Source organism: Camelus ferus, chromosome 3 (assembly GCF_009834535.1).
Source record: "Camelus ferus isolate YT-003-E chromosome 3, BCGSAC_Cfer_1.0, whole genome shotgun sequence".
Taxonomy (NCBI): domain Eukaryota; kingdom Metazoa; phylum Chordata; class Mammalia; order Artiodactyla; family Camelidae; genus Camelus; species Camelus ferus.
The window spans coordinates 4596002-4623694 of record NC_045698.1 but is presented as its reverse complement, the minus strand read 5'-3'; the positions used below and the strand labels follow the sequence as shown (position 1 = coordinate 4623694).

At 52.7% G+C, this 27693-nt stretch overlaps 1 protein-coding gene across 2 annotated transcripts in view; it reads right to left on the bottom strand.

Moving 5' to 3' along the window:
• Positions 1–27317, bottom strand: part of TENT4A (terminal nucleotidyltransferase 4A) — a 42623-nt gene extending 15306 nt beyond the window's left edge. Inside the window, exons 1-4 of one of the 2 annotated variants that reach the window (XM_032469834.1) lie at positions 25517–27317; positions 2384–2507; positions 1525–1571; positions 466–586 (exon numbers count right to left, since the gene is read on the bottom strand). In XM_032469834.1, the coding sequence (XP_032325725.1) occupies positions 466–586; positions 1525–1571; positions 2384–2507; positions 25517–27117 (1893 nt within the window). In that variant the 5' untranslated portion in view covers positions 27118–27317. The remainder of the gene's footprint in view (positions 1–465; positions 587–1524; positions 1572–2383; positions 2508–25516) is intronic. The other variant, XM_032469824.1, reaches the window with a different exon arrangement.
• Positions 27318–27693: the final 376 nt, after the last annotated feature.

Sequence of the window (27693 nt, the reverse complement as noted above, 5' to 3'; positions counted from 1 at the left end):
AAAAGCGGCTTCATCCTCCAATTTCTCCCCAAGAGAAGTACGGTTTTCACACGTGTACATTTTTTAACAGTGAAAGGGAACAGGTTTTTCTTTCTGAAGTAGCAAACGGTAATCTCCATCTGTATAGTAAGTGCCACAGCTCACATCATTCAGCCACGTGCTGAAAGGGCAGCGTCTGAACGTGCCTCGTTTCTAATATTAACATCCCCTCCCGACACACCCTCACAGAAGGTGACCCGATCACATAGGTCAGTGCTCTCACAACTCGTACTGCACACTCTTAACACATCCTCAGGTGGTGATCCTACTATAAAAAATACAAGCACACTTACACTAGAAGTAGGGAAGTCTTCAGAAACATGACCAGTAACTTCCGTTAAAAACTACCAGCCAACCCCACAGGGCCACGGGCCACCGCGGGTGAGGAGAGGGCCGCGCGGCCGGGCGGGGCCCGCACGCACGTACCGTGGCCTTGTCCAGGACCTTGATGGAGCACGGCTCAGCCACATTGTGCTTCCGCAGGGCCTGCTCCAACAGCTGCAGAGGCGGGCGCTCCCACTTTCCAAAGACCACCAAGTCGATGTCGCTGAAAGGCAAAAAAGCGAGTGTGACCCCCTGCTCGCCTCCCCACATGGAAACACGCATGTCTGGGGTGACCAGCATCACGCACAGGCCTGCAGCTCCTCCGATGGCGTATCTTATCCCATCCAGCATCTCCTCTCAGCAAGAGAACACGTGGGTCCTGCACTATTGCAACAAAGATGGAAAGGGAACAGCTGAGTCTCCCATATCACACAGTAATGGGGGACTGGGGTGAAGGCACCTGCCCTCTGAGGTCGCCTGGTCCTCATGTCTGTGCTGTAACCACTTGGTCACTCTTGTTGACCCCAGATCCCAGACATGTAGAATCTGCTCAATTTGCCACTTGCCCAGCCAATGCCAACCCAAATCCTGAGATTATGGTCTCGGTAGTCTCCAAGTGTTAACAGTGGGGTAGAGAAAAATAAGCTTTTAATAAACAGTGCATGTAAAATTAACTAGAGATTAGAGAGTTCTTGATGGAGAAACCCTGGAGAACGGCTTTCGTATGCACACTAGTTTGATGGTTTCCTATCCAGTAAAAATCCTCACAAAATACTAAACAGAATTTTCTTGAATCTTCATTAAAACATAAAATCAATTTTTCAAAAATATATCCAAGAACCTCAGAATGTTTTCTATTGCATCTGCCTCCCACGGCCTGCTCACTCATCTTCTCTGCGCTCCTGGTAGCCAGCATCCTTGCACCCCGTCAAATTAAGTGCAAGAGGAAAAATGCAAAGCAATCAATTATCACAACAGTAAGTTAAACTTTTATTTCCTGTGATTCTCCCTCTGCGCTCCATGCGCTTTCCTCTAGCTCACATTTTTAGCCTTAGATTTGAATACAAGTAACCTACTCTCAGCCTTTAACACATGTACAGACCCCACCACCCCAGCTAAGTAACACACACACACACCTGTGCAGGGCCATCTGGTGCTCACCTGGTTGGAAGATAGAGGCCTGTACTAAAGCTGCCAAATATCTGCACCTGAAAGAAAGAGTGAGCATCTTCAGATCCGTCTTCAGCCTTCCCTCCACCACTTCTCACCCGATTCTCGGGGGAGGGGGCCCAAAGCCAATCACACAAAATCCTCTCAATCTTTTAAGTTAAAGACCTGCCCCAAAAGGAATTTTTAAAAACTCAAAATTAAGAGACATAACAGTTACTGGTCTCACCACAACTGCTCAAAGCCGGGGATGGTTAGAACGGTTTCAAGCCCACAGGAGGTGGAGGGCAGGGCTCTGTCCCAGGGCACCGAAGTGCAAAGCAAAACTGTCGTGTGTCATTTTAAAGGAGGAGGGGAGCTGCGCTGCCGCCTCACCCACTGCCCATCACCAGCCTGCGCCAGAGGACCGTCTCCTGTGGCCCTCACACGCACTCCAAGTGCCCTGGGCAGCCTCTCAACAAACACGCGTTCACCCCCTGGAAAGTGACAAAATACTTTCAGGTTTACAGCCCTGAACGCATGCTATCATGTGTGATTCAGGGAAGAGGTAAAACTTCTCATCTTAAGGTAAACTTAAAACAAGAAAAATAATCACATTATTCCAGGAAAAAAATTCCTTTAGGCCAACATCCTCACACTTGAAGGCGTCAGAGCCTCCCCGTCGTGGTCCCGCCCCCACCCAGGGCCTGGGGTCCAGCAGGGACGGGGTGGGGCATCTCTAACAGGCTCCCGGGGGAGGGCGCTGCCCATCCCAGGACCACAGCGGCAGACCACTGCCTCGGGCCAAGGACAGCGGGTCGGGGCTCCCAAAGACTGACTCACAAGGACACAAAAGCAAGAAAATGGTACCCACATCAGCCGTCGGCCAGAGATCTTTAACCACGGTTTCGATCCTTTTCACCACTTCTCTTCTCATGGCTGCTTCTTCAGGACAAGGGGACATGAAGTTATAAAAGTCAATTATTTCCTCATGAAGTCTAGCGGACAAAAGAGAAACACATTGGAGTTACAATTAAACCTGACCACACTTTCTCATTCTGTTATTAGATCAACATGACACTGAAATATATTTCTGACCATTTAAAATACAGTTTCTTTTTTCCTCTGAAAGTATGTAATGAAATGAAAACTAATTACACAGTATGGTTTAGCATCACAGATTAACACGAGTGAATTTTGTTGATATAAATATCAAAACTTTCCACTGGCATTTCAAAAGAAACATTTCAGTGACTTTACAGAAGAGAAACTGAGAGCTCCGCCCATGAAAAATGAAGGGTGATTCCAGCCGCCACAGCGCGGGAAAACCAGTCACCCCGTGCCACTGTGCTCGGGCCCCAAGGGCACCTTTTGGCGCCTCTCGCTAAAGGGTGCAGGTGGGTCTGAGACAGGTGAAGCAGGAAGACACGTGTCCTGGATCCCGGCTGGCAGCCCTGAGTCTCAGCACCAGGGTCTGCCCAACCCACTCGCTGACAGGCCTTGAATCCAGCACCGAGCGCCTCGTGACGCATCAGAGAGACATTCCATCCAGCACTCAAGTGTGCCCCCCTCCAGACTCCGACGGGAGGGCACCACCAGCGCACGGGGGTGGGACTAAGTATGGCCCCCCCCCCTTTACTACAAAGAGCTGAAAAGCAGTGTTTTCAGGGGAGAAGAAGGAGCTCTGAAAGCCACCTCACACCCCTGCTCAAAAGCCACTCCTCTGTCAGCCCCGTGGATGACAAGCCAGCCCCCTGGCCATGGCAATAAGGAGTCAAGTTTCAGCCAAGGATCTGGGCCACAGACTCCTTTTACAGGAAGGAAAGACAGGTCATCCTCAGTTACTTTTAGGGATTAAAGATGGGGAAGCAAATAATCCAACCCTAGGAATTACATCAAGTCAAATCCACCTGCCTCCAATCTAAGTTTGATTATCAGTAAGGAAGAGAAGATAAAATAAAATTAGTTCAATAATGATATCATGTCAGCTCAATAGCAAGCAAAACAGTCCACCTGACAGCAGGCAATGCTTCTCAACAGGACCCATTAGTGTCAAGCTACAAGGTAAGGCCCCAACATCTAGTATCTTATCTTCACCGACTCTGGCTTAAGGCCAGTCTCAACTCTCACCTGCGGGATCGCCTCCCCCAACCCCACAATTCATTTGCAGCGACCACTCCTAACGCTAACAGCTACTCGAAGTCACTGAAAGCACACAGGGGACTCCAGCAGGAAATAAATACTCAACACCCTTGTTCAAGGTGCAGCCACAGTACCAGTTGCGCCACCACCGAGTGGGAACCTGACTTATCCCTGTTTAAGTTTTTTTTAAAAAATCAAACAAATCTTCACCCCAAATATGCTGCTGATTCAGCCATGAGTCCAGTTTTTAGTAAATCTAAAAACGTAAGAAGTCATGCAACATTAAAATGCAGTCATTTTTCCAAAATATCTATCAATTTAGGGGCTAAAGCTTCTATCATCTCAACAACCACCGAGCACCAACTACATCCTAAGCATCTGACACACCTCTTCCAGCAGCTCTGCAGGCGCGTCAGGACAGAGGTGTCCCCTACAATTCCCACCACTCGGCAATGCTGCCAGCAGGTGAACGCCCGCACTGGGGAAGAGCCAGGGGACCCTTCCCCAGTTACAAGGGCATCTGGCAGGTCTCCTGTGTCAGTCACTGTCACTGCGCAGAACTGTCAGGAAGGCGGCACTGGGCTCCTCAGGAGAAGAGCTCGTGCGTGGGGCCAGCCCCAGCTTGGGGGAGAACATAGTCCACCGGAAGCACTAAGAGCACACGCTCTCCTCCAACTCAGAACAGTGCCGGTAACAGGCATGTACACATAGAGAGACACAAAAACAGGGATATGGGCCCAGAATAAGCAACTGGCCCAGCGCCATGGAAGAATACCAAAGCCAGTGTGCTAAGAGTCTATCCTCATCCCACAAATTGTAACACATTAAAGCATCGAGGACACAGGACATTCCAATTTGCCAAAATGTCACAGCCAGTCTGCACTTGCAGAGTGGAATAAACTGTCACGTATGGAAGAATACGAAAAGTGGCTCCAAGGCTTCCCAGGACCCCTGCCCCCAGGGCCCGGGATGCACCAGGAAAGGAGAGAGCAGCGCACAGACCCTGCCAGTTTGTCAGAGGCCTGCTGCCCTCGCCTGGCAGGGAGGAGGCGGCTCGGCACACCGCCCTCCGTGTCTCAGAAGAGATTAATGGTGAGGAGGAGGTGTGCCCATAGTCCCAAAGCCAAGCAGTACCAAGCAGGACGCACGCCTCCTGACATCAGCGTGGTGCCCCACCAAGAAGACGCTAACGACATGCCTATCTGACATACGTATTGAAAGTTAGCAACTGCTGTAACAAATACTAGAAGAGTATTTTTGCTTTGCTTTCTGGGAACAGAAGGGATACTGCTGGTGGCCGGCTGCGGCCCAGCCCCTGCTGGTCTCCGAGGCATGCAGGGACTGGCGGCTCTGCAGTGTGACAGCACCGTCGGGCCAGAAAGACTCAGAAGGGTCTAACAACCATCATGACGTTGGGGTAGATTCTAAAGGCCCTGCAGCGCCTCCCTGGCCCGGGTGTCCGGGGAACCCTGTGAGGAGGGAGGAAACACCGAGGGCTGGGATGGGGTGGGGCGGAGGTCAGGCAGTGGAAGTGTGGATCAGAGCAAATCCACAGAGCCCACAGGATGGAGAACCAGCGCCCTCCCTCCCTACCCCCTCATCCTTCAGGCGTGTGGTGATGGCCTGGAGCCTGTCTCCGCCCCAGGAAGGTGACCTCCAGGAGGAAAGGGGCTCACCTGCTCACAGCCTGACCTCCGGCACCGGAACAGGCTCGTTCACTGTGAGCATTCGATCAATATGCGTGGAATGAATCAGGTTTTGATAAATTACATTATCTTTGCTTACCACCTCGTCATTTAAGATCTGTATTCCCTACACAATGTCATCAAAAATTGGCATTTCAAGAAATATTTTACCCTTGTACTGGATAACTTGATTTGTCAGCAGAAGTCATTTAAATGACCAACTATCCTTTTTTAAAATGTAAACAGTGCTAAATAAAAGAGCTGGGATTACTTTATTCGATACTGCATTACAAGGAGTTTTCATCACTTTAAGAACCCACATACAACAGTGAGAATGATACGCTCACAATTAAGTGCCATCAGCCACTGTTTCCAGCCACCAACCCCAGACACAGGCAGGGGTTCTGTGAGTCGATCACTTCCAATACTGGACATACACACACTCAGTTCTCCAGTGTTTCCTTCATGAAGAACTATGTCCATGAAAAGTTTTGATCTTTTCTACTCAAAAATGAAATGAAGACATTTACTCTTCTCACATATCAAAACCACAAAGTGCTCCACGGCTGACCAGACGTCCACATAAAAGCCACGCTGAAGTCTCCTTGTCTGCAGCAAGTTAATCACCGCACCTCTTGGCGCACGTGTCAGCCCACCAGCATTCAGCCTCCACATCTCCAAGGGAACGTCTACGCTGTGACCACCATGGACACATCTCCTCTATGATGGATCAGAGACGTGGTCTCTCAAAGCTAGCAGCCCGCCAATTTCTGAGGGCCCGAGGCCGCTGCCTCACGCAGCAGGCTGCTGGCTGCCCACTCAGGGTGCCCGGAGCCAACGAGCACCCTCTCCTGCGGCTCCAGGCACCAGCGAGCCCTGGCGGAAGCCCCGGGGAGGCCTCCTCAGAGGGATTCTCACGGCCCTCCGCCCTCCCGCCCGCAGCCCTGCAGCGCTGACCTACGAGACAGGAGGCCGTGTGGCACGGGAGCGGGGCTGCACCCCTTGGGGTCGGGGCGTCATCACCCCGGTACTTTCCCTCTTTGTGGCCAAACCCAATGCTGACACAGTAGCCAAAAAACCATGAGGTTAGATTCCTGCCTTGTTCTACATTTGAAGACATAATACAGACGCAGAGCTAAAACTTTAAATGAAAAAGTCAAACAGAAGAAGAAAAAAAGAGCAAGGGGCACCATCAGCCATCCCGGACTCGATGGGAGCCTTTCCAGACTCCAACACAAAAACATTACAACGCAAAGACTGAGAGTCAAACAATTACAAAGAAATTCTATCAAAAAAACACACGGAGTGTAAACAAATAAAAATGTCAAGTGCACAGGCAGAAACAACGGAATTTGTTCAGAAAGACCAGGCCTCTCGCGGCCTCACACTCTGGGGTGAGCTGCCAGCGTATCTCAAGGCTGAAGGAAGGTGTCCCTCCCTGAGCCCGCACCCCGCACCCGGACGGCCGGGCTCTGAGCCACTGACACACACTGGGGACCACCAGGTGGGTTCGCTGCAGGGCCAGGTCAGAAGGAGACGCTGTCTGTCCACGGAGGAGACCGAGGGTGGTGGGGGTGTGGACGAGGGATGGCCTCGCCCCACTTCTGCACGAACGTAGCCACAGGTGCACAAAACTCACGAGAGGGTCTGAAGGCCACGTGCCAGGGCCCGCAGGCCGCCTGCACGGGGCGGCGGTGGGCGACGCGCCGCCTCCTGCTCTCCAGCCCGGCGTGCTGCCGGAATTCGCAGTTTTACAGGAACGTACTCATCGTGTGTACAGGTTAAAAAGTGAAAAGGGGAAAGGGTGGTACAGTTAAGGAGGTACACTTGACAATGTTCATTACACCACTGATTCTATTTAACATCTGGAAACAACAAAACATTAAACAAAAAAAGTCAACTGTATTTCTAGGCAACAAGATTATTTGTGATCTTTACATTCTTTTTGTTTGTGTTCATTATCTAGTTTTAACAGTGAATTATCGATTCTTTAATTAAAAAAAAAAAAAGAACATCAAGCCAGTCAGGCTTCTAAAGCCCTGATACCACATTCTACTCCGCTGCTAAAAAGCAGTGAGGTCACCGAGTCCAGTCAGTTTCCCTGGTGCCAGGCCCTAAGGTCGCACCCAGGTAGGGACACAGGTTAAGATGCTGCTGTGGGGAAGCAGGGAGGGGACCCCCATGCTCCCAGCACAGCCCCGCTGACAGAACCCCTGTGACGATGGGAGGTTCTAGAAGTGGCTACTGAGCACCTGAAATGTGGCTGATGCAACCAAGGATGAGTGGTAGTTTTACTTAATTCAATCTAAACAGCCACGTGAGGCTGGTGGCTGCTGTCTCAGCAAAGTTCCGGCTGCAGCTTCCTTTCCTCCACCCCAGACAGCCGTGCAACGTTAAACTCAACAGAGTGGGTGCAGGCAGCCTCCTCTCCTGCATCCTCACTCCTCCCATCCTTGGAGACACCAGAGTCTAGGAAATGAGGGGCGGCTTCCCCAGAGGTCAGAGGCCTCCTCACCTGGGGGCCTGGAGAGAGGGCACACCTTCTCCATCACACACCTTCCAACAGGAGACCAAGTGATAAAAACACTCCTTGCTCCTGGGGCTCTCCAGTGTTCTCTAAAATAAACATTTAGAACCTTAGGGCTAAATGTGGACAAATAAGAGCCACGTCTATCAAAACTAAGCATTACAGTTCTTACTATAATTTAAACACAGACTCACTGCTACATTTACAAAACTAGGATATGATAGCTTAACAAGATGTTAGTAACAATGGTGCCTGATTAGAGCATTTTCCAAAGCAACGTGAATGTAACTGTGGAACCTGAGCAAAGACTATTCTTCCATCTTCACTAAAATATACTGTTTCCCTTAATGTTTCAACATGTCTAAAATTGGGATGCATCTTTCAATCGATGGCTGAGCACGAAACCAATTCAAAATTAAACATTTTTCTTCCTTCCTGGTACATTGCATAACAGTGTGTCCCCTTAGTTCAACTGATCTATAGGACCCTGTCTATGTGAAGTTTGTATTTCTGACCCACAACAAAGACAATTTCAGATGGGTTGAGTTTTTGTACGTAATGGCACCTCAGATTCAAAAAATATGGGAATTAGAAGTTGACCACAAGGCACCTTGAGGAGAGCAAGAGTGACAAGGAGCACCCACTGGGGTGGGAGGCCTGCACTGTCACTTTGCAGCCATGAGGCCGAAAATGAACTCCAGAAACCTCTGAACAGCACAGACCTCCTCCTAAGCTGAGGCCCTGTGTCCATGCCGGGTGGGGCCTCAAGGGATGATGTTTGCAGGGAGCAGAGCTCTGGCCTTGTGGATGGCTTTGTGTGGTGGCGGCTTTAGCCTCTTCTTAAGGAGTGTCACCCACTGGGGCGTGGTGGGAAAGCCAGTTTGGTTTGCTGCCATGTGTACAAAAGGAACCCTGCAGGCAGCGGGAGGTAGGACAAAGTACACCTGATGGCCTGTCTCCGAGGAGTGGAATTCTGAGACACTAGCCGTGGCTGCTGGTCCATATGGGCAACTCGGATATTTAATTTGGAAGAATCTCAAACTGACACAACACAATGGAGAGAGCCCTGCACTGACGCACTTTTGGTTATTTTAAGAGAGAGAGAAATGGTAAGACTAGAATTTTCAGTGAATTTTAGTTTTAATCATGAAACTTCTGGAGAACAAACGTCTGAAGCATGATTAAGTAGTGCACTTTTAATCTAAGTATGAAAAATAAAGTTCACGAAAAATGAGAAGAGACATTTCTCATTTACGATCGCTCTCTTTTAAGAGTCCAAACCCACTTAAAAGGTAATGACCGACTTCTCAATTGTCAGCACTTTTCCCAAGTTAGCGTCTGCTTTTAGTACCAAGTATCAAGATCAGCCATGCTCAGTGTCTGTCTTGGTATCTGGTATGTGGTGGCTGTAAATACTTAAGAAATCCAACTCAGCTTTTTTAAAGAGCGAAAGACAGATTATTAAATTAGAGAACCAAACTCTGCAACTTCATAGCTAATAAAGCTATTCATGAAAACAGATGACCCATTTCAGGAGGATGGCTTTTGTCTTTAGAAGCTGAGCTGGCAGGGTGGCATGGTTCCCAACTCTGTCAGAATCTGAACCGAAGCCAGGCAGGGCTGGCTGGTTCTGAAGGGGGTGCCCCGGGGAAGCAGCCCTGCCTCCATTACCCTGCCTCCTGGACCTGGGAGCCTCAGTGTCCAGCCCCAGGCAAAGCCGGCTCCTTCTCCCATTCCCAGCCCAGCACAATTTCCAAGTTGTCCAATGGTGACATCTTTGTACTCAAACGAGGAAGACAGGCAGATGCGCTGCAGGAGGTAATAGACACACAAAAAAAACAAGGGACCAGAAGCGAGGACAATGAGATGTATTTAAAATAAAACCATGTGGACAGAAAAGGGGCAAAGGGAACAGGCCGAGCAGTTATTGATGCTGGTCTCCGAGGGGGAAGCAGAGGGATGCCTGTTCCCCTACATTTAAAATCCCCATAGCTTTTTCTAAGGAGGGAGCCATGGTCAGAGGGCAGATTTCATTCCTTTTTCTTAAGGGAAAAGAAAAACCAGATGAATGAGCACAACCTCCTCCGATTCGGTTACAAGAAGCATCAGCACCCAAACCCATAAATAAGCGCTGTGCTCTGCAGTGTTAACACATCCGACTTTCCCAACCACTGTCCCCACGGTCCCTGACCCCAGGGTCCTACCCTTCTGCTGACCAGGGGCCACCTTTACCTTTCACACTTGCATGCCCTTGGTCAACTCCAAATGCTTGTGCAAACACACCAGAAACTGTCTTCAACTATTAATTTATTCTTACTCTCTCCCTCTCCCCCTCCCTCCAACTCTTCATAAAACCTTCAAAAGCCTTAAAAAAAGTCAGTGGATTTCTCAGAAACTGGAGCTCCCTGCCCTCAGCCCACAATGTTCACTGTCCGCATTTTTGCCAAAAACAATGGCTTGGTGAAAGTATTCGGAGTTAACTCCTAGAGTCCTAGAGCTGATTTTCATGCACGCTTTGATGCCCCACAGCGAGATGGTGGAGACGGTGGATTCAGACCCCACTCTGCCACACAGACTGGGTCCAAGTTGGCATCTGCATCCCCACCGCCACAAGAACGGGCTGCTGAGTGCTGACCCATGCAGAAAGCCGAGGAAACGATTGAATCGCTTGTTTTGGGGGTGTTTTTAAAACAGCTGTTTACTGACACAGTTAATGAGCTAATTATAAGTCATTTTTATTTATTTTTATTACAAGCCAATTAATATCTGTATCAACTCTTTAGAAAACCCTGAATCAAATCTTCAAAGGTTAATTGCTTTCAATCTAAGTTCAAAAGCATAAGGAAACTAATTGAAACTGCACAGTAGAAAGCCTGTGGTTTCCAAGGTGTCCCCTCTTGTTGCTGATGCTCCCATCTGCCCCCCTTCAGGCCCTGCACCTCAGCCTCTGTCCCTTCCTGCAGACCTACCTGTGCACCTGTCCTTTCTCTAGAGCGGCTCTGAAGAAAGCTGCATGGGGCTCTGAAACGTTCATGGAAGCATGAGGCCCTGGGAGAAGCTGCTGCAAAGGGAAGAGCCTGAGAGCTGAGTGACAGGAAGCATGGGAGCTGGGGGGGGCTTGTGATCACATGACTTGGATCATCCTGGGGCAGACCCCCCTGCTCCGGGGACAGGCCAAGACCAGCCCAGGGTTAAAAGAACTCAGACCAACAAAAGAGCCAGGACAGAGGGCTCTGCAGCTGAAGAATCTTCAACATGGTAACTCTGACCCACGCAAATTCAGCTCCCAGCAAAAGCAAGCTTTCTCTCCCCTCCAGTCCTAGACCCTTCCTTGGATCAGTCACACAGTGCAGGCAGATGTCCAAGAGCCTAAACTGATGGCATGCAGAGGTGCCCCTGTGTGTCAGGGGAAATGACACTCTTCCACCCTGGCAGAACAAACCCAAGCCCACTACCAAAGCTAAGCAAAGGCCCTGGGGCCACATGGAGGCCTGAGAACCACAACAATCTTCTCTTTCAGGAAAGAAAGCAAGTGGTCAGATACCAGAAGCTTACAATTAAGCCATGGCAAAGATATTTAATTTAATGCATTTCTTCTAAATCCACTGCTGAAGACAGGGCATGCTGATATGGTTTCTCTAGAGAAAACTCCGGTGAAGCAGCTGGGAGCTTCCCGCAGGTTAGGATGAAGCCAACCCCAGCATTTCACAAACTGACTGAACAGGTATTCAGGTGGTTAGAACTACGCAGAACTATTCCAATGCCATTTTGCATTACAGTCCTGAGAACCACCCCATGCCACATGTACCAGCTAAGGCAACCTAGCAGGAGGCGCCCCACTCCCTTAGCAAGGTCTCAACCCATCACCGGGCAAAAATGCCAGTGGGCCTCAGTCTTCTAACACTGGTGTCCTAAGGAACCCAAAACACAATGTGGGACCCCACACCCTGGAGAAGCTGACAGTCGGGAGGGCTGCTGGGGCAAGGAGTGGCCGGAGGCACCCAGCCCAAGCCAGGTGGACTGCCTCGGGCCACCCGGCCTCGTGGGGCAGCGACAGCACAGACCAGGGTGCTCAGAGGGACCTGTGTGGCCAAGTCTGAAAGCAGGGTCCCCAGGCTCTGCTCTCCAGCCCCAGGAGCTGGATCATTTTGAGATGAAAACAGCTGTATCTTCGCTACCTCTTCAGAGGCCCCTACACTCGATGTGAAGGTGAGCTGGATAACCTTCCGGGAAGCAGTCATGGTGAGAGTCTGGACGACGAGCCCCGGGAAGCTCCACGACACCCACATTCCAGCCTGTTCGTCAGTCTCCCGACTAGTCTCTGCAGCAAGTCCGCTGCCTCCACTTGACAGACAGCTCCTCACGAGACAGGCGGTAGATGGCCCCAGGTTACGCCACCGGGGCTCAATCCAGAGCTGCCGCAGCTCTCAGAGTTGACGTTCAGTCACAGAACTGAGAAGTCACACCCAGGAAGTGACCCAACACGTGTGCAGAAATCTTTATAAAAACTGAAAAGCTGTGAATCTCTCTCTAGTTATTCAGGAAATAAAATACATCAATACCATCTTTAAAAACTGTTTAAAAGAGTTTTTTAAGGCAGGGAGAATCACTTATCTGGAGTTAGATTTAAGCAAATAAAAATGACACATGTGACGTCTTTAAAGCTGCATTAAAAACACAGACAGCGGGGACGCAGCAGAGGGACGACCCTGTGAAGGGCAGCACGAGGGTGGCCGTCTGCGCACTGAGGAGGGGCCTCGGAAGAAAGCAGCCCTGCAGACAAGCGCGTGGGCTTCCAGCCTCCAGAACCGTGAGAAAATAAACACCTGTCACTTAAAAAAAAATAACAGATAGAAACATGCTTAAGTGTTAACAACAGGAAGATTATGGGTAGTTTCTTTTCTGTTATTTTCCAAGTTTTTTCAGTAAGTACATTGTTGCTCTTATAATCATGTCCCAAAAAAGTGGCCTCATTTCAGCTTTACTGGCACTGACTTTACTCCCAAGGTCAAAGGGCAGATATCGCTGTGCTTAAGTTTTAAGACTCTTGTCACCTTAGGTCTTTACATTCAGGCCAAACTCAAGTGAGCTTTCCCTTCTGGCTTGGCCCGTGCCTGGCATCCTGGGGTCCAGGGAACTACTCCTGTGACTCTGCTCAGTTCCAAGGTCGAGCAAGGCTTAAAGGCCCCTCCAGCTCCAAATTTCTGGTTCTACTGCCACCCCAAGTCACTGGCTTAGCATATATCCCCCCCAAAAGACAGGGCTCCTAAAAAAGCTACCACGCAATTCCAGGAGAACCTCCACAGATGTGGATGACTGAACCTAGGGGTGACCTGCGAGGAACGGGGTGTTCAAGTACCCCCACCCTCTCCAGCCGGACCACACTAGGTCCAGCTAACAGGCCTTCTCCACTGTCCCAGCTCCCACCAAAGCCACTGCTGCCAGAGGGCTGTGTTGAGGAGTCTGAGATTATACTCAGACTTAAAAAGAAACTGTTAACATTTATTACTGACACTGTCATATCACCATTCTCATTATGACAGTAAGGAGCTGACGTGTACCACTGCCGGCCCTGCCCAGCCACTGCACGACGCACTTCCCTGAGTACGATCCTGGTAACCACCATCACCTCCCTGTTCCACAGATGCCTGGGAGGTTACACAGCCAGCTAGAGCCTCCCGTCTGGCATGAAACTTCCTGGCATGGACCACTACAGTGTCTGCTCACACTCAAAGCACTCCCGGGAGCCTCGACTTCCCATCCCTGCCCCTCTCCGTTTGCTGACTGCTGAACTCTGGGACCTCAGCGCCACCTCCACCGCCTTAGCTGCTCCTTGCCTGGCCCTGGCCACTCAGTAGCAACATTAGACACGCACAGCTTCTCCCCAGAGATGCTGTCCTGGTGGGACAAGTTGTCCTAGAGACCCTCAGAGCAGGAAAGCCCACGTAATGCACCTGACTGAGGACGTGCCAATCACCTTCCACGTCACCAAATGGGAAAAGCACTCAGTGACCCTGTGTCCAGTTCCGTGGGCACGTGACCACAGCGGGTACTCATCACCCACCAGGTACCAGTGTGCTGTGGCCACCTGAGAGCCAGGTCTACCTCACACGCCAGGGCGTCAGCCTATGTGGGTGGGGAGTCTACTGTAACCAAAGCACTTAACTTCCTTGTAGCCAATATGCACACATCTATCAAAGCAAAGTTTGATTTGTAACATCTGAAGAATAAAAACCAATGTAACTTTTAATTATCAAATGTTTACTTCTCATTCAATCAGCAGGAATGTCTCTGTCCAGCTTAAAGGAAGAAATAACTCAGTTGTATGGATGTTGCTCGGCATGAACCAGACACGTCCAGCTCCTCCAGTCTCAGGAGGGAGAGGGGCTCCGGGTTCTGGCTCCAGGAGGTAGGAACCTCCCAGGGCCCCACCAAGGTGACCAAAAAAAAAAACCTAAGGTAATGGAAAATACAACAGTGCTGGAAAAGTACCAAAAATACACAGGGAGGGAAGGAGGAAGGGCAACGCATAGAATTTAATGGACCCAAAGACTTAAGTCTATATTGAAGCGGAGAAAGCAGATTCGAGTCATCATTCTGCAGTGACTGACCGCCAACCAACGGTGCAGCAGGTAAGGCTCTGGCCTGGGCTAGACTGAGCAAGACGAAGTAAGTCAGCCCCTCTTGCTGGCTGAGTTGGGCTGGGGGGCATGGAGAAGGCAGTAAAGTGAAACACAAGACTAAACCCAATGCAGAGCACACTCTGCAGAGATTCCAAATGGTGGCCAAGACCATCTTCATGGTGACTTTGTGTTGGGTGGTTGGGAATGGCCTCCCAAGAGCTGGTACTAGAGCCAAGACAGAGGGGCAAGAAGGAACCAGGTGTGCAAAGATCGGGAGACGACCCTGGAGACCGGAGGAACTGAGAGCAAGTCAGCATGGCCTGGAGAACAGGGGGAGCTCGAGTCTGCGACATCAGCAGCGAGGGTCGTCTGTCCTCTGCTGGGCCGACTTTAGAGCAAATGACCACCAGGCTTTTGAGGAAACCCAATGGCATTAAAGGACTGGATCAGAAGAGCTGGGCCTTGAGCAGGCTGAACTAGCTCCAGGCCCCCTCAAAAGGCCCACTGACTCACCCTAAGAGTCTCTCCACCCGGAGGACCAGTAGGTCCCAGAAGGGTCAGCCAAAGACACAACCTGCCCTCTCAACCTGCAGCCTGGGCTGAAAGGGAGAGCTCCCAGGAGGTGGCTCAGTCAGAGCACCAATAGCGACAGCAGAGACGGCCGGGAGGTCTGCCGGGCAGGGACGGCCACCCTGGGAACAAGTCACAGCAGAAAAAAGAGGCGAGCCCAGTTCACAATGAAGACAACCACCCCAGTACAGGAGAGACACAGGCTGGGATGAGGAAAACCCACTACAGTGTCCTGTGCCACAGAAAACCCTGGGAAGGAACATGCCAGTAAACACGGGGCTAGGAGAGGGTGGGGAGCAGCAGGCGAGGACAGGGAAGCCTGAGACAGGCCCTTTACAGAAGATGGACAGAGAGGAAAAAGAGAGTGAGTCAAGCCATCCAAGTGGAGAAGGTGGAAGACTCCCACCAGCAGGAAGATGAATCAGGGACAACTCAAAGAACCGACAGAAGACCAGCCCCAAAGACAAGGCAGAGCCCGGTCTGCGGGCCGAAAGGGGGCTGCGGTCCAGGAAGACCCGACGCAGGGCTGACACAGACAGTGGCAGGAAGGACCTGGTGAGGACGAGAGGCATCTGAATAAACCAGATTCACTGAAGGGGGATCAGTGTGGCCTCAGATTTCTGACTACATCCAAAGGCAGACGACGGGGAGCACACCGAGGCTCTGCAGCAGACACCTGCGAGTTCGGCGCAAGGCAGGCTTCGGGGACCCGGCCCCAGCCAGCGCTCCTTTAAGGACCTGACCGCTCAGCACGCGCAGCCGAGAGACGGGCGCAGCTCGGCCGTGCAGGCCTGCTGGGTGCTAGAAGTCCAAGATCAGGGTTCCGGCATGACTGGGTCGCGGCCAGACCCTCTTCCTGGCTTGCAGTTAATCTCCTGTGAATCTTCGAGAGGGACACAAACTCCTCAGACAGATTCATCACCCGCTTTTTTCCATGAGATAACTTACAACAATACTTGAGAATTTCTTTGCACTTCATGAGCCATTCAACATATCCTCTTTTCTAGTTCAGCCATCATTTCAGAGATACACTTCAATTTTGCCTAAATTCAGAAAAGATGCCAGTAATAAAATACTCATGACTGCGCTGCACTAAGGCTCCATCTCCGCCAGCTCACCAAGTTCTTGTTTCTGGCTCTTAATTCAGGTGCACCAACTCCCTTCCCAGGGAGGCACTGGGGAAGCACATACGCTTTCTGACAAGTAGGCAGGCGTTGAGGCTCCACTCCTTCTAGTTTCCAGTTGCACTGGAGGCAAAATGCTTCATCTACTGACTGAATTCACTTCTCCTGAAACTGAGTTACTGTCAAGAAGCACCGGGAGAATGCAGATCTGCACCCAAGGCACCGCCTGCCACTAAGGAGACTGCCAGTGGACTTGCTAGTCCTGCTTTCTGGTCTTTCAACTGTCTTCCAGAAACTCAGTCAACAGTTCATCAAATGCTCCATTTTTCATAAACTGTGATTTCTAAGAATTATCCAGATGCTAGGAGTCCTGCTGCCTCCACCACGACCTCCCCCCAGGCCGTCTGGAGTGTCTGGGGAAAGTGTGAACTTGGTCCCGATCCTCCCCAGTGCTCCCTCCCCCACCTCGTATGTCATCGGTCACAAGGCTGTCAAGTCAAAGTCCTCAGGGGAGGACCTAGGCCCCTCCTCCCCCAGTCTTCAAGAAAGCAAAACAGCAAAAAGCCCTCAAAGAGACACCAAACCAGGTCAGGCCTGTGTCCTGGGGACGTCTTCTTCATTTACCTCTGTCTGCAACTCCCCAATGTCAGAGCTAGTCTGACATTTCCAAGTGCAGCATCTTTGGCCAGATCACATTAGCCTGTCCAGGCTTTGGTTTTGTCTGCAGGCCAGGCGTAATATTACCCATTTCACGGGCCTGCTCTGAGAACTGGGGAAGGAAACTCGGGCAGGGAGCCGAGGCCCACATTGTGGGCCCGAATGGCTGCTGCTAACCAAGGGGACTGCCAGCGGGAAAAGACTGGATTATGTCACCAGCCCCATGTGCAGACTGCCTGCTGGACCCGATGCCCCAGCCATCAAGACTGTTCCACGGTGTTCTCTGCTAGGAACCCATTTCACACTTTATGTGTTCCTGAAACAGCAGCCCTTGGAAAAGGAGTTTACACTGGAAACTCAAAAACATAATTTCTAGATCTTTCCAGGGGTAACTTGCTGAGTAACACAGCTTCTGCTGTTGTTTGATTTTGGATAAATGTGGGCAGCAGTTACTGAATCAAACACTATGTTTCGAAAGTTACTGCTGTTCAGAGCTGACCAAACACAAGAACATTTGAATCTGAACTAAAATTAAACACAACTGAAATCAAGGTCCTCAGTCGCATCAGTCTCATGGTAAGTGCTCAGGAGCCACGCGTGGCTGGCGGCTACTGTGCAGGACAGCACAGAGCCAGAATCCCTCCACCCTCACGCACGTGCACCAGACGGCACTGCTCTAGGCCTGACGTCCCCAGGCCCTGGCCTTCCATTTTCTGCACTGTATACAGAACGTGTGCTAGAAGCTGCAAAGAGCAGAGAGTTAACATGACACCCACTCCCCCGAACCTGTGCACAGAGCAAAACCAGAACCCTTCAAAGAGCTTGAAGCAAGTTACACAGGGCAGAGCCCGCACCCCTGATAAAATACAGCAGGAGAACCCTGAGAGCTGTGTGAAGACAAAAATGTTGCTTAAAACCTAGAGAACACACGACTCAGGCATTGTTTAAGCCTTAAAAGTAGAAAAGTATGTCTTGGCTCAAAGGGAGAAAGAATTTCCAGAGCATCAGGTGTGTTTCCAGCCGTGCCCGTCGCTTCTCTGAATTAGTCTCCAGCAGTCTCTCCAAGAGAAAAGTTTTGGCCTGAGAAAGTCGTCTGTGTCCAGTTGGCAATGAGAACTATTTAATTTTTGGTTTCGATTTCGTCAGAGGAGAGAAAAGGAAAGGAGCAGCCTTTCTAACCCCACACATGACAACTCATACAGGGTCCACATCTCCTCTGTACCCCCTGGGGGTGGACACAGGCCCACTTCACAGGTCGGGAAACTGAGGCTCACAAGTCAGAATCCACAATGAAATCAGCCAAATCCAGAGCCGGGAACTAACCAAGCAAGCTCAAGGCCACGCACATGCCTCTAGATGCCAGGAAGCGGATTCAAGCAGTAAAAAGCAAAAAAACACAAATAATTTGACTCTTTATTTCCCTTTAACTCCTGCATCCCAGCCATTCCTTCACTTTTCCAGGATTCTGGAAATGTGAGGATCACCTGAAGTCTCTTCAGACATGGAAAGATATAAACCACCTACATCCCCATGTTGTTATCCACTTAGGAAATTAATTCTGATCTTAAACCACAGAGAGCGCCTAAATGCTAAATGTGTAAAACAGTTGATCTGGGAATTAAAAAGAGTACAAACCCACAATAAAAAGGCATGTTGCTGATAATCAAAGCCACTCCCTGCCAAAGGGAACCTCAGAGCTGCGAGGATGTGGAGAAGGAAAAACTTCTTCCCGGAGGCGCCCAGGCCAGGGCGGGGTCCAGCCTCTGCCCCCTCCTCGTGGCCAGCAAAGGGAACACAGGCCTCCAAAGGCCAGGACAGGCGTGACCAGCTCACAGGACACTCACCAAGTACCAAGTTTTCTAACTTTTCACGTTAGGTATTAATTTTTTTTTTTTAAAAGGCCAGTTAAAACTATATGGAGATGCCTTTCAAACACTGTCTAGAATTTTTCTGAACGTCTTCTGCTTTTACATTCTGTATTATACAAAACCGATTTAACCACACTCTTCAGGAAGGCAGGCAGATACACTGCAGTAGATTTTACTTTATTCTACATTTGAAAAACTTCAGAGTTGGCAATCAAATCTTTAGAAATTCTAAGACAAACAGCAAAAGGTATTTTTAGCATTTGGTTTATTTGAACGCTGTAGACTCGCCACACCTCCCCTGCTCCTCAAAGCTGGCAGATCCATCCTCTCTCTCTCTCTCTCTCTCAGACACTTACTCTCGCCCGCCAGTCCTGACTTGGCACTGGGAACACAGGCTAGGACGTGGCCCCGCCTTCCCCGAACAGACACCAGAGAGCAGTGATCCGTTCTTAAGAGCAGCAGTTTAACTGCACAGGCAGGGATGGGGCTCTGAAGCGGGGGTTCTGAGCAAGACGCCACTCCCATCAACCTGGGCTGAGGACAGTGGGGTGGGGCCTTCTGCAAAGCCAGGATGAACTGTCGTGTGCCCACATGTTTGGACTCCAGAAGCAACCTGGGTGAGTCACCAACCAGCCTCCCACAGCACAGAAACGGCACCTTCCCTAAGCAGGCCAAGGCAAGACACCTCACGAACAGGACTATTAGACCGCCGTAATCTTCATACACTTGCTCACGTGCCTTTCATGGGAACTTTTCTCACATGACATGTTTTAAGAACAGCTCACGTGAGAGAGGCACAGAAAGGCACTCACGGCCATGATCACTCTGGTCGCCCTGAGTTCAATGGCGATGACCCAGCCGGGGGACAGACAGAACCAGCTATCTGCAAGAGACATCGTGATGGGCTGGAGTCCAGTCAAAAGAGAGAAGTGTTGGGGGAGAAAACCCACAACCTCCTCAGTACCTGCTTCCCACAGCAGAGAAGTCTACCTACAGGAGGACACCTGCATGTGCGGCCAGCAGCCTCCAGAAGATTCCATACCCTGATCCCCAGAATCTGTGGCCACAATGAAATCATTGCCATTCCTGAGGATCGTGCTGTATCACTACACGCCCTTAACGCAGCCAACCAGGTGCGCCTGACCCAACTATGCGAGCCCTTAAGGCAGGCTTCCTCCAGCTGGCAGAGACAGAGAGGTTCAAAGTGCTGTTGCCGCTTTGAGGATGGAAGGTTCTCGAGCCAAGGGATGCAGGTGGCTTTAAGGAGCTGAGAGAGGCCCCAGCCGGCTGCCAACAAGAAATCAGGGACCTCAATCCTAAAACCACGAGGAGCTGCATTATGCCAGTAACAAGAGCGTCCTCACAAGAGGACCCTGAGCTCCAGCAGAAAACACAGCGGCCAACGCCTGACTTTAGCCTGGTGGGTGCCTGAGCAGAGACTCCTGCCCCCATCCCCGACCTCTGACCCACAGAAACTGTGAGACAATCCATCAGTGCTGTCCTAAAGTCACTGAGTCTGTAGACACTGGTGGCACAGCACAGGCAAACCAGTGCAGCCGGGAGGCCTTACAGTGAGACATTTAACTCGAAGTGCGAATCCCAAGCTGTCCGGGAGACGCCCCCGACCCCCTCGCTGGGAGGCCCACTCGCGGTGCGGACATCTGCCCCGAGCACAAAACCAGCTGTCTGCCTGTCCTCAGGGGCCGCACTCACTCAGCCGCCTTCCAAGAGGGACCCTGACAAGCTGACCAGAGTCTTCCAGACGGGCCTCTCCACAGCTACTGGCCAGGGGCCGCTTCTGCCTGACACTGTGGCAATTTCCAGGTGGCAATCTCCCACGAACCTAGGTAGTATGACCCAGTCACTCCTCTTCCGTTAGCCTACGTTCTGGCTGTGTCATCAAAGTCAAGATCACAGGTTTCTGTTTGTTCTCTACAACCCTCTTTTACTCCACAATCAAAAAATCAAATCCTAAACCGTGATGACCTCACCAAGGCACAAAGTCTCAGTTTCAAAACCGTTATCTCCCTTCCGTTTACGTGAGTGCATTTAAAATGGAACCAAAATTTCACATTAAATAGTGACCAAAAGAAGGCCTGAGATTTTACCTTGAAAAACAAATCTTAAAATTATGAAAAATTTTACTTTAAAACATTCCGTTAAAAATTGCTCTTAAAAGTATTAAATCACAACCCCATGTTACTCCTAAGCAGCAGCAAACGGCACGGCCTTGGCACTGCTTTCCAGTCGTGAGCTCACAGCAGCAGAGGGTGAGTTGCTTTTACCCAGCCCTGACCTCCACACCAGAAGCATTAAGGAGGCCATTTTTTGCAAAAATCATTTGAGGGGCCCATTCTTTCAAAGCCCCCAGCATCTGCCAGCCTACTGAAAACTCTGACCCTCCACTTCCAGAGTCTGTCTTGTCCTCTGTTCCCCCTCCTCCTCCACGGCAGCCTCGTCCCCAAGTGTTGTCCTAACGTTTCCCGTCCTCCTTTTACTGGTGACCAGGCATCACTTATCCCAACTTTGTCACAGCCAGCATCTTGCACTAGATTTTCAATTTCACCTTGCAGAGAGAGTGGCCGTGGTGCGACAGGCGGGAACTGCGATGCTGCTATTAAGCGGGAGGAGTGGGAGTGGGAGCTGGTCACGGTCAGCGCAGCAGCACATCCATGCACAGTGCAATCAGCTGTGTTTCCCTCTACGAACCCACACCCCCGGGGTCTCTGAGGGTGCGCACTCGGGAAAGCAGGCCCGTGTGAGACCAGCGCCTTCCGAGACAGATCTCACAATAACCTCTCCCAGACATCCCAGGATGTCACAGGGCGAGACTGGAACAAGACAAAGGCTACTAGAGTCATGACAGCCATGGCCTTCACCTGGGCCCCCAAGGACATGCCAGGAGGTCATTTGTGCTAAGTCAGTTTGGAGTTGAGAGGGAGAGGAAGGAGCCTGAATCTTCTCCAGGCACTGACTCTCAGGAGAAAGGAGGGAAGCGGAACACATGTGGAGTCAGAAAGAACCCTGTGGGCGTGGCTGACCATTCCTACAAATGACATCTGTCCATTTCTCACAGATTTCAGACCAAGTGAATTTTGTTTGGAGAAACAGATGTTAAAAAATGGAATGTTGTCAAGGGATCTGCAGAGAGGACACTGCATGTCACTCTCTACAGGCGGGCAGGCCTGAGAGGACAAAGCCCAAACTGAAGCCTGGACAAGCCTGGTTCGCAGGCGTCCACCAGGCACTGGGTTCTTCCTCATTTGAGTACGTTCTTCCAGGGACCTACCTGATCTACTACAGCACCAGAAAGGACGCAGCGCAGTATCTGAGGCCCACGCCCCTACCCTCACGTACGCAGGACTGTTCTTCGCCTTTAAACTGAGAAGAGTCCCAAAGGTGTTAGACTGACCAGGGCAGGGCGACAAGGGCCAGGAGGTGAGGGTAGGTCAAAGTGGCAGCAGCCAGAGGCTGGGAGGCACAGGCCCCCAGAGCCTGTCCAGCCCCCTCCCCACATCTCCAGGTCAGAAGCCTGGGCAGAGAGGACATCTCACACTGCCCACACCGCTCCCAAAATAAAAGTCTGAGAGTTCACCCCAAAAGTGGACTAAGAACTAGAGCCAATGGCAGCTCCCAAAGTAGCATGCGACCTTCTCCACTCCGAAGGTTCTTGCTCTAGTCTCAGTCCGCTTTCACCTGTTTTTCCTTCATCCTTCTCAAGGATGAAAACAGGTTGGCCACCTCTCAAGGCAGCCACCAGGCAAAGTTTCCAAAGGCAGAAACCTCCCCAAGAAAGAAGAGCCAGGTGCCACCCAGGCTAGCAAGCAAAGGCTCAGCTGCGTTCAGCTGATGCCACTCAAACTCCTGTCACACTGGCAACCGCTTACCCCTCCTTGAGGGCTGAGACGCTGTCTCTCCAGAAACGCCTGTCCTGAGGCTGCATGGGCTGAGCCACTGCTCATCAACAAGATCTGTTTCCGCAGGTTGCACTAGGGGCTCTCGCACCTCGGTTCCCTCATCCTAAGCCACATGTGGAGGACTTCCTGGTGGCCTTCCTCATCACTCTGGGTAACCTGCGCCCAGGAGCAAGCTCCAGGCAGAGCCAATTCTCCATACCAAAAGGTTAGTTCCCATAAGCCCAGCGGATGGACCCCCTCTAAACTATCATTAGGCTCGCCTCCCTCCTCCAACCGTAGACAAGCTCACTGGCTTGACCACTGCTCGGGTTCAGTTTCTCCCCTCTGCCCTTCCAAGTTGGCAGTCTGCTAGGATTCAGAGCAGTGAACCAAGCGGAGGGCACCTGCCCTTCCAGGCACATGGCAGCCAATCCCAGCAGACTCCTTCTCTAGGCAGAGATAGAAGAAAATGGACAGCCCCAGGGATGTACTGGGGATGCGGTACACGCCACCCACAGAGGCAAGCCCGCAAAGAGACAAAAAGAGCAGTAACGTGAGTGTTAGTTACTGCAGTGGCCCCTACTTAGGTGGGCTGAAACACAGAACTGCTGGCTGCTTCAGAGTCCTGCTTCTTGGCCCTACATCACAGGGCCTCGGAGCTGACTTCTAACAGGCTGGCAGGGAGTGGAGTAGTGAGACCCCAACAGAGAGGGAGAGCAGGCCCCCAGACGGGGCCCAAGTGGCAGCGCCCTGGAGAAACACTGAGTGTCAAGCTTTGGCCTCTAAACTAAGGGGGATGAATGAGATGCCATCCCAGAGTCCCAAGGGTGTGGGAACTGACCAAACCTGCTGGCACAGGTGATCACCCCACTGGCAGGGCTGGGAAAGGTCCAAAGTGGGACAAGAGTATGTGAAAGATGACCATCTTCGGGTTATGTGAGCAACCTCACTAGAGATGCCGACAGTCCCCGTGAGGGTGAGGAGGATGAGGTCCAGAAAGACTGAACAGGATCTGATGAAAAACTGGACACAGAAGCCAGAAGAGGGTGAGGGGAGTGAGACCCGCACACCTGGACAGTCAGTGCTCCTGTGTGCAGGGCCGGGGCATTCCCTGACCAGGGACAGGTTTCCCACTCAGGGTCCTAAGGCTGCACGTCTCCCATGCCAACCCCTCCCCCAGATCCCAGCCCAGCACCTGGCTTGTAGTGGGCTCGTTTATTAAGAAAAGCCACAGCCACATACATACAGAGTGCACTGAGATCTACGAGAAACTTACGGGCAAGGAAAGTTTCCAGACCCTGCGCAATTCACACCAGAGCACCATGCTACCACTGGCATGAGCGCCTAAAAGGAAGAAGTGGGAGTCCGGACGGTCCAGGCCCCAGGATGCTCTGCAAATGAGGACCACGTGTCCTCCTAGTTTCCTGGTGCTGAGACCCAAAGTGGATTCCAGTTACATGACAGCCTGGAAACCTACAGGCTGTCATGTAACTGGAATGATGCCAAACATCAAGACACCACCCCACCATCTCTCCTCGGAAAGTTCTACACGTAAGACCGAAGGGAGAGAGGGAAGGGGAAGCTGGGTTCCTATTTAGGGCTGAAGTGCATACTCAGGCTTCCGAAAATTTAAGAAAGTAACACTTCCAGCCCACACCAGGTGAAACATGTTGCAGAACACGCAATATTACTGTGTATCATATACATTTTAAAGCAGTATCAATTTAAGTGTTTTACAGCATATTTCAAATGAGAATAAACAGACCCATCAGAGAAAAAGTTACTTTAAGAAATAATCCCAACACCTAGCAACTGTAGGATTTATAAGGCTCTAACGTTTTACAACCCTAACACCCTGGAAAATCCTTAGATGCCCTTTAAGTCAGCATGCAATTGTGCAAGAAAACTTTAAAGTTCTAAAATACTAACATAAAACCTAGGTACCTATACCTTGTTTCCAGGTGCTCAGAAAAGCACAGGAAAGCAAAAAGGCTGGGTAAATAGCACTTACACCAGAGCAGCCTCACCTGGGGCTGCTCCAACCCCCACATATCAATCTTTTTTTTTTTTTAAACCAGTCCTTGCCGCCAGTAATTGCACTAACCCTAAACAGACTTTCTAACTCCCTCTAGGCTAATATGGAAATACCTTTAGACACTTCCTAGAGAATATGTGCTACAAACGTTTTTATTTTCTTCGAATGCTATTAGAGTGTTTAAAAAAAAAAAAGGGAGCCTGAAGATCATTCTATGTTGATTTCAGCACAAAATTAAATCACAAGCAAGCTCTCTCTTGAAAAAGTCACTTCTAAATTAGCTGTCGGTTAAATTGTATCGCTACCAAAATCCTACTCATCTTTTAAACGGATTACCTGGGAGGGAAAAAAATTACATTTAACCAGTATTTTACCTTCAACTTGATTCACGTTCCTAGCAATACTATAAACCCTCGGCAACTTAACATAAAACTCCACACCTATCCTCCACCCAACTTTAACAAAAGGCCCCTAACCTGTCGAGGAAGAGAGGATTGAGAGAAAGTATCTGATCTCCTTTCCAGTTTCAAGGGAAGATAAGAAAAACATCTGCACAAGTCGGATTCAGCAGCCCCTTTCTCAAACTGTTAGTTCTAGAATCTGGACACATTACTCGTTTATAAAAGAAGCTTAAAATTCAAATAAATAGAAGTAAATTAAAAGCCTCATGGCAGAGTCGGACTTTGGCCTCCAACACCCAAACTCGAAAAAAAACGGGAGCCCGGATGGGGACTCCAAGCGCCCAGCGGCGCTGCCCGGGGAGCCCCGCGGCCAATCGCGCGCCCCGCCGGGCCCAGGTCCCCACGCAGCACGAGGGGCTTGGGGCCCCTGGCCGCCCCCTCCCCTCCCCAGATCCCCGCGCCGGGCCGCGCGCACTCACCCCTGGATGCCCGGGCTGTACGCGCGGCTCTTCCACGGCGTGCCGGGCCGCGGCGCCTGGGGCCCGGGGCCACCCCCTCCGCTCAGCGCGGCCGCGCGGCTGCCGGACAGCAGGTAGTTGAGGCCGTAGGTGCTGGCCTTGTTCTCGCGTTTCCGGCGGCCGGGGTGGAACTGGTGCTGAGGCGGGGAGCCGGCGGGCGCGGGGCCCCGCGGCCCAGGGTGCCCGTTGACCGCGCCGGGGGCGCTCGGAGGGCCGTCTGCGAAATGGAAGAAGGCGCCGCCGCGGCCGCCGCCCGCCCGGCCCAGCGAGGCGCTGCTCGAGGACGACGAGGAGCAGCCCGGGCTCTCGGTGCCCGACTCGGCGTTGGACGAGGACGACGACGACGACGACAGCGAGGGCGACTTGTGCAGGCGCCGGGCGCCCTCGGCCGCGGGCCCGAGCGCCGTCAGCAGCGCGGGGGGCAGCGCGGCAGGGCCGGGCGCGGGCGGTGGAGGCGACGCGGCGGGCAGCGCGGGCCCCGCCAGGCCGCCGCCACCCAGCCCGGCCGCCCCCGCCGCGGCCGCCGTGTCCAGCGCGGGCGAGTTGAGGCAGAAGTAGGACGCGAAGCCCGAGCCACCGCGGCCCACGCCCTGCGAGGTCTCCCAGATCTGCATCCACAGGGCATTGGCCGGCCCCTTCTGCTCGGGCTGGATCCAGGCCACGCGCGGATCCATCCACGCGCCGCCCCGCGGGCCCGCGCGCCCGCCCGCCCCGCCGCGGCCCCGCCCCCGCCGCGCCCCGAGCCCCGGCCGCGCCGCGCACGGACGGACGGACGGACGGGCCGCTGGCGGAAGGGCGGGCGGGCCTGCGCCGCGGCGCGGGCCGGCTCGCAGCGGCGGCTCCCGTCGGGGTCCCGGGTCGCGGCGGCCTGGCGGGGCCCGGGCAGGCCGCGGCGGGCTGCTCGGGCCTGTCGGGCTCCCTTCACGCGGCGCGGGGTGGGCGCGGGGGCCGCGGCGGCGGCGGCGTTCCACACGGGCCGGCGGGAGAGGCCATCGGAGGGGGCGGGCGGCCGGGCCGAGGGGGCGGGCCCAGGCGCCGCGCGGCCCGGGACCCGCGGGAGGGCCGCCGCCGTGCGCCGGGCCCTCAGTCACGCTCGCGCCGCTCGCTCCGTGCTCCTGCGGCGGCGGCGGCGGCGGCGAAAAGACACTCTCGGCGGCGACAGGGCGAGGGGGAAGGAGGGGGCGCCGCCGCCTCCGCTCCAATGAGGGGCGGGGAGGGAGCGGGGCGGGGGCGGGGGCGGGTGGGGAGGAAGTGCGGCCTCCCGTGCCGGGGCCGGGACGCCAGTGCGCACGCGCGGCCGATTTCAAATCCTCACTAGACACCGCCGCCTTGGTTACCGCGGCTGCGTACTGGGGTTCTCGGCGAGGGAGGGGACACCGCGTCGGAAGGATACGCGACTGGGAGGGGCTGGAGCGGGACACCGGTGGCGGCGTGGGACTTTCTTGACCAGACCCGGCTGCGGTGGGATAGGGAGAAGCCACAAGACGCCGCGCCGCCCTGGGTCCGGCTGCGTCCACAAGCCACACCTCCCACCGCGGCGCGCAGTAGAGGCGTGGAGACATGCGCGCTGGGGCCGGGTTGGGGGGAGGTACACCCGCCGCGCTTGCGCATGCGCAGGGGCGCGAGGCCGGGGCCGCCGATGGAAGTTTCCGTGAAAGTCGGCGGGGGCGCGCCCTCTGTCCGCAGACCGGCCAGCCCTATGTCAGTGCCGGGCCAGCCCCGCCGCGGCCCCGTCGCTGCTCCAGGGAAAGGACAAAAATGCCCCAAGCTCCCTCTGGTCCGTCCGGATCCTGCGAGCAGCCGGGTCACGCTGTGGCTACTGGTGTCCGTGCCTGCCCACGTGCTCGCCGGCGTCCTGGGGGAGCAGGCCGCCTGGAGTTGGGGCCCTGGGGGGGGGGGGTTGGCCTGGCAGAACCCTTTTCTGCCTGTCTCCTCACAGGCTTTTATGTGTTCTTTAAAAAGTGATTTTCTATGCAGAAAATGAAGTTGAAGCTTACAGCTTAGCTTACTGGTGCGATTTCCCCAGGCACGCTTGGCAGTGCTCCCCATCAGAGAAACAGCCCGTGTGCTTGGCTGTGGGGCCGCGTGGCCTGGATTATTCAAGCTGGCACAGGGTCCGCAGGATTCATTAGTGAATT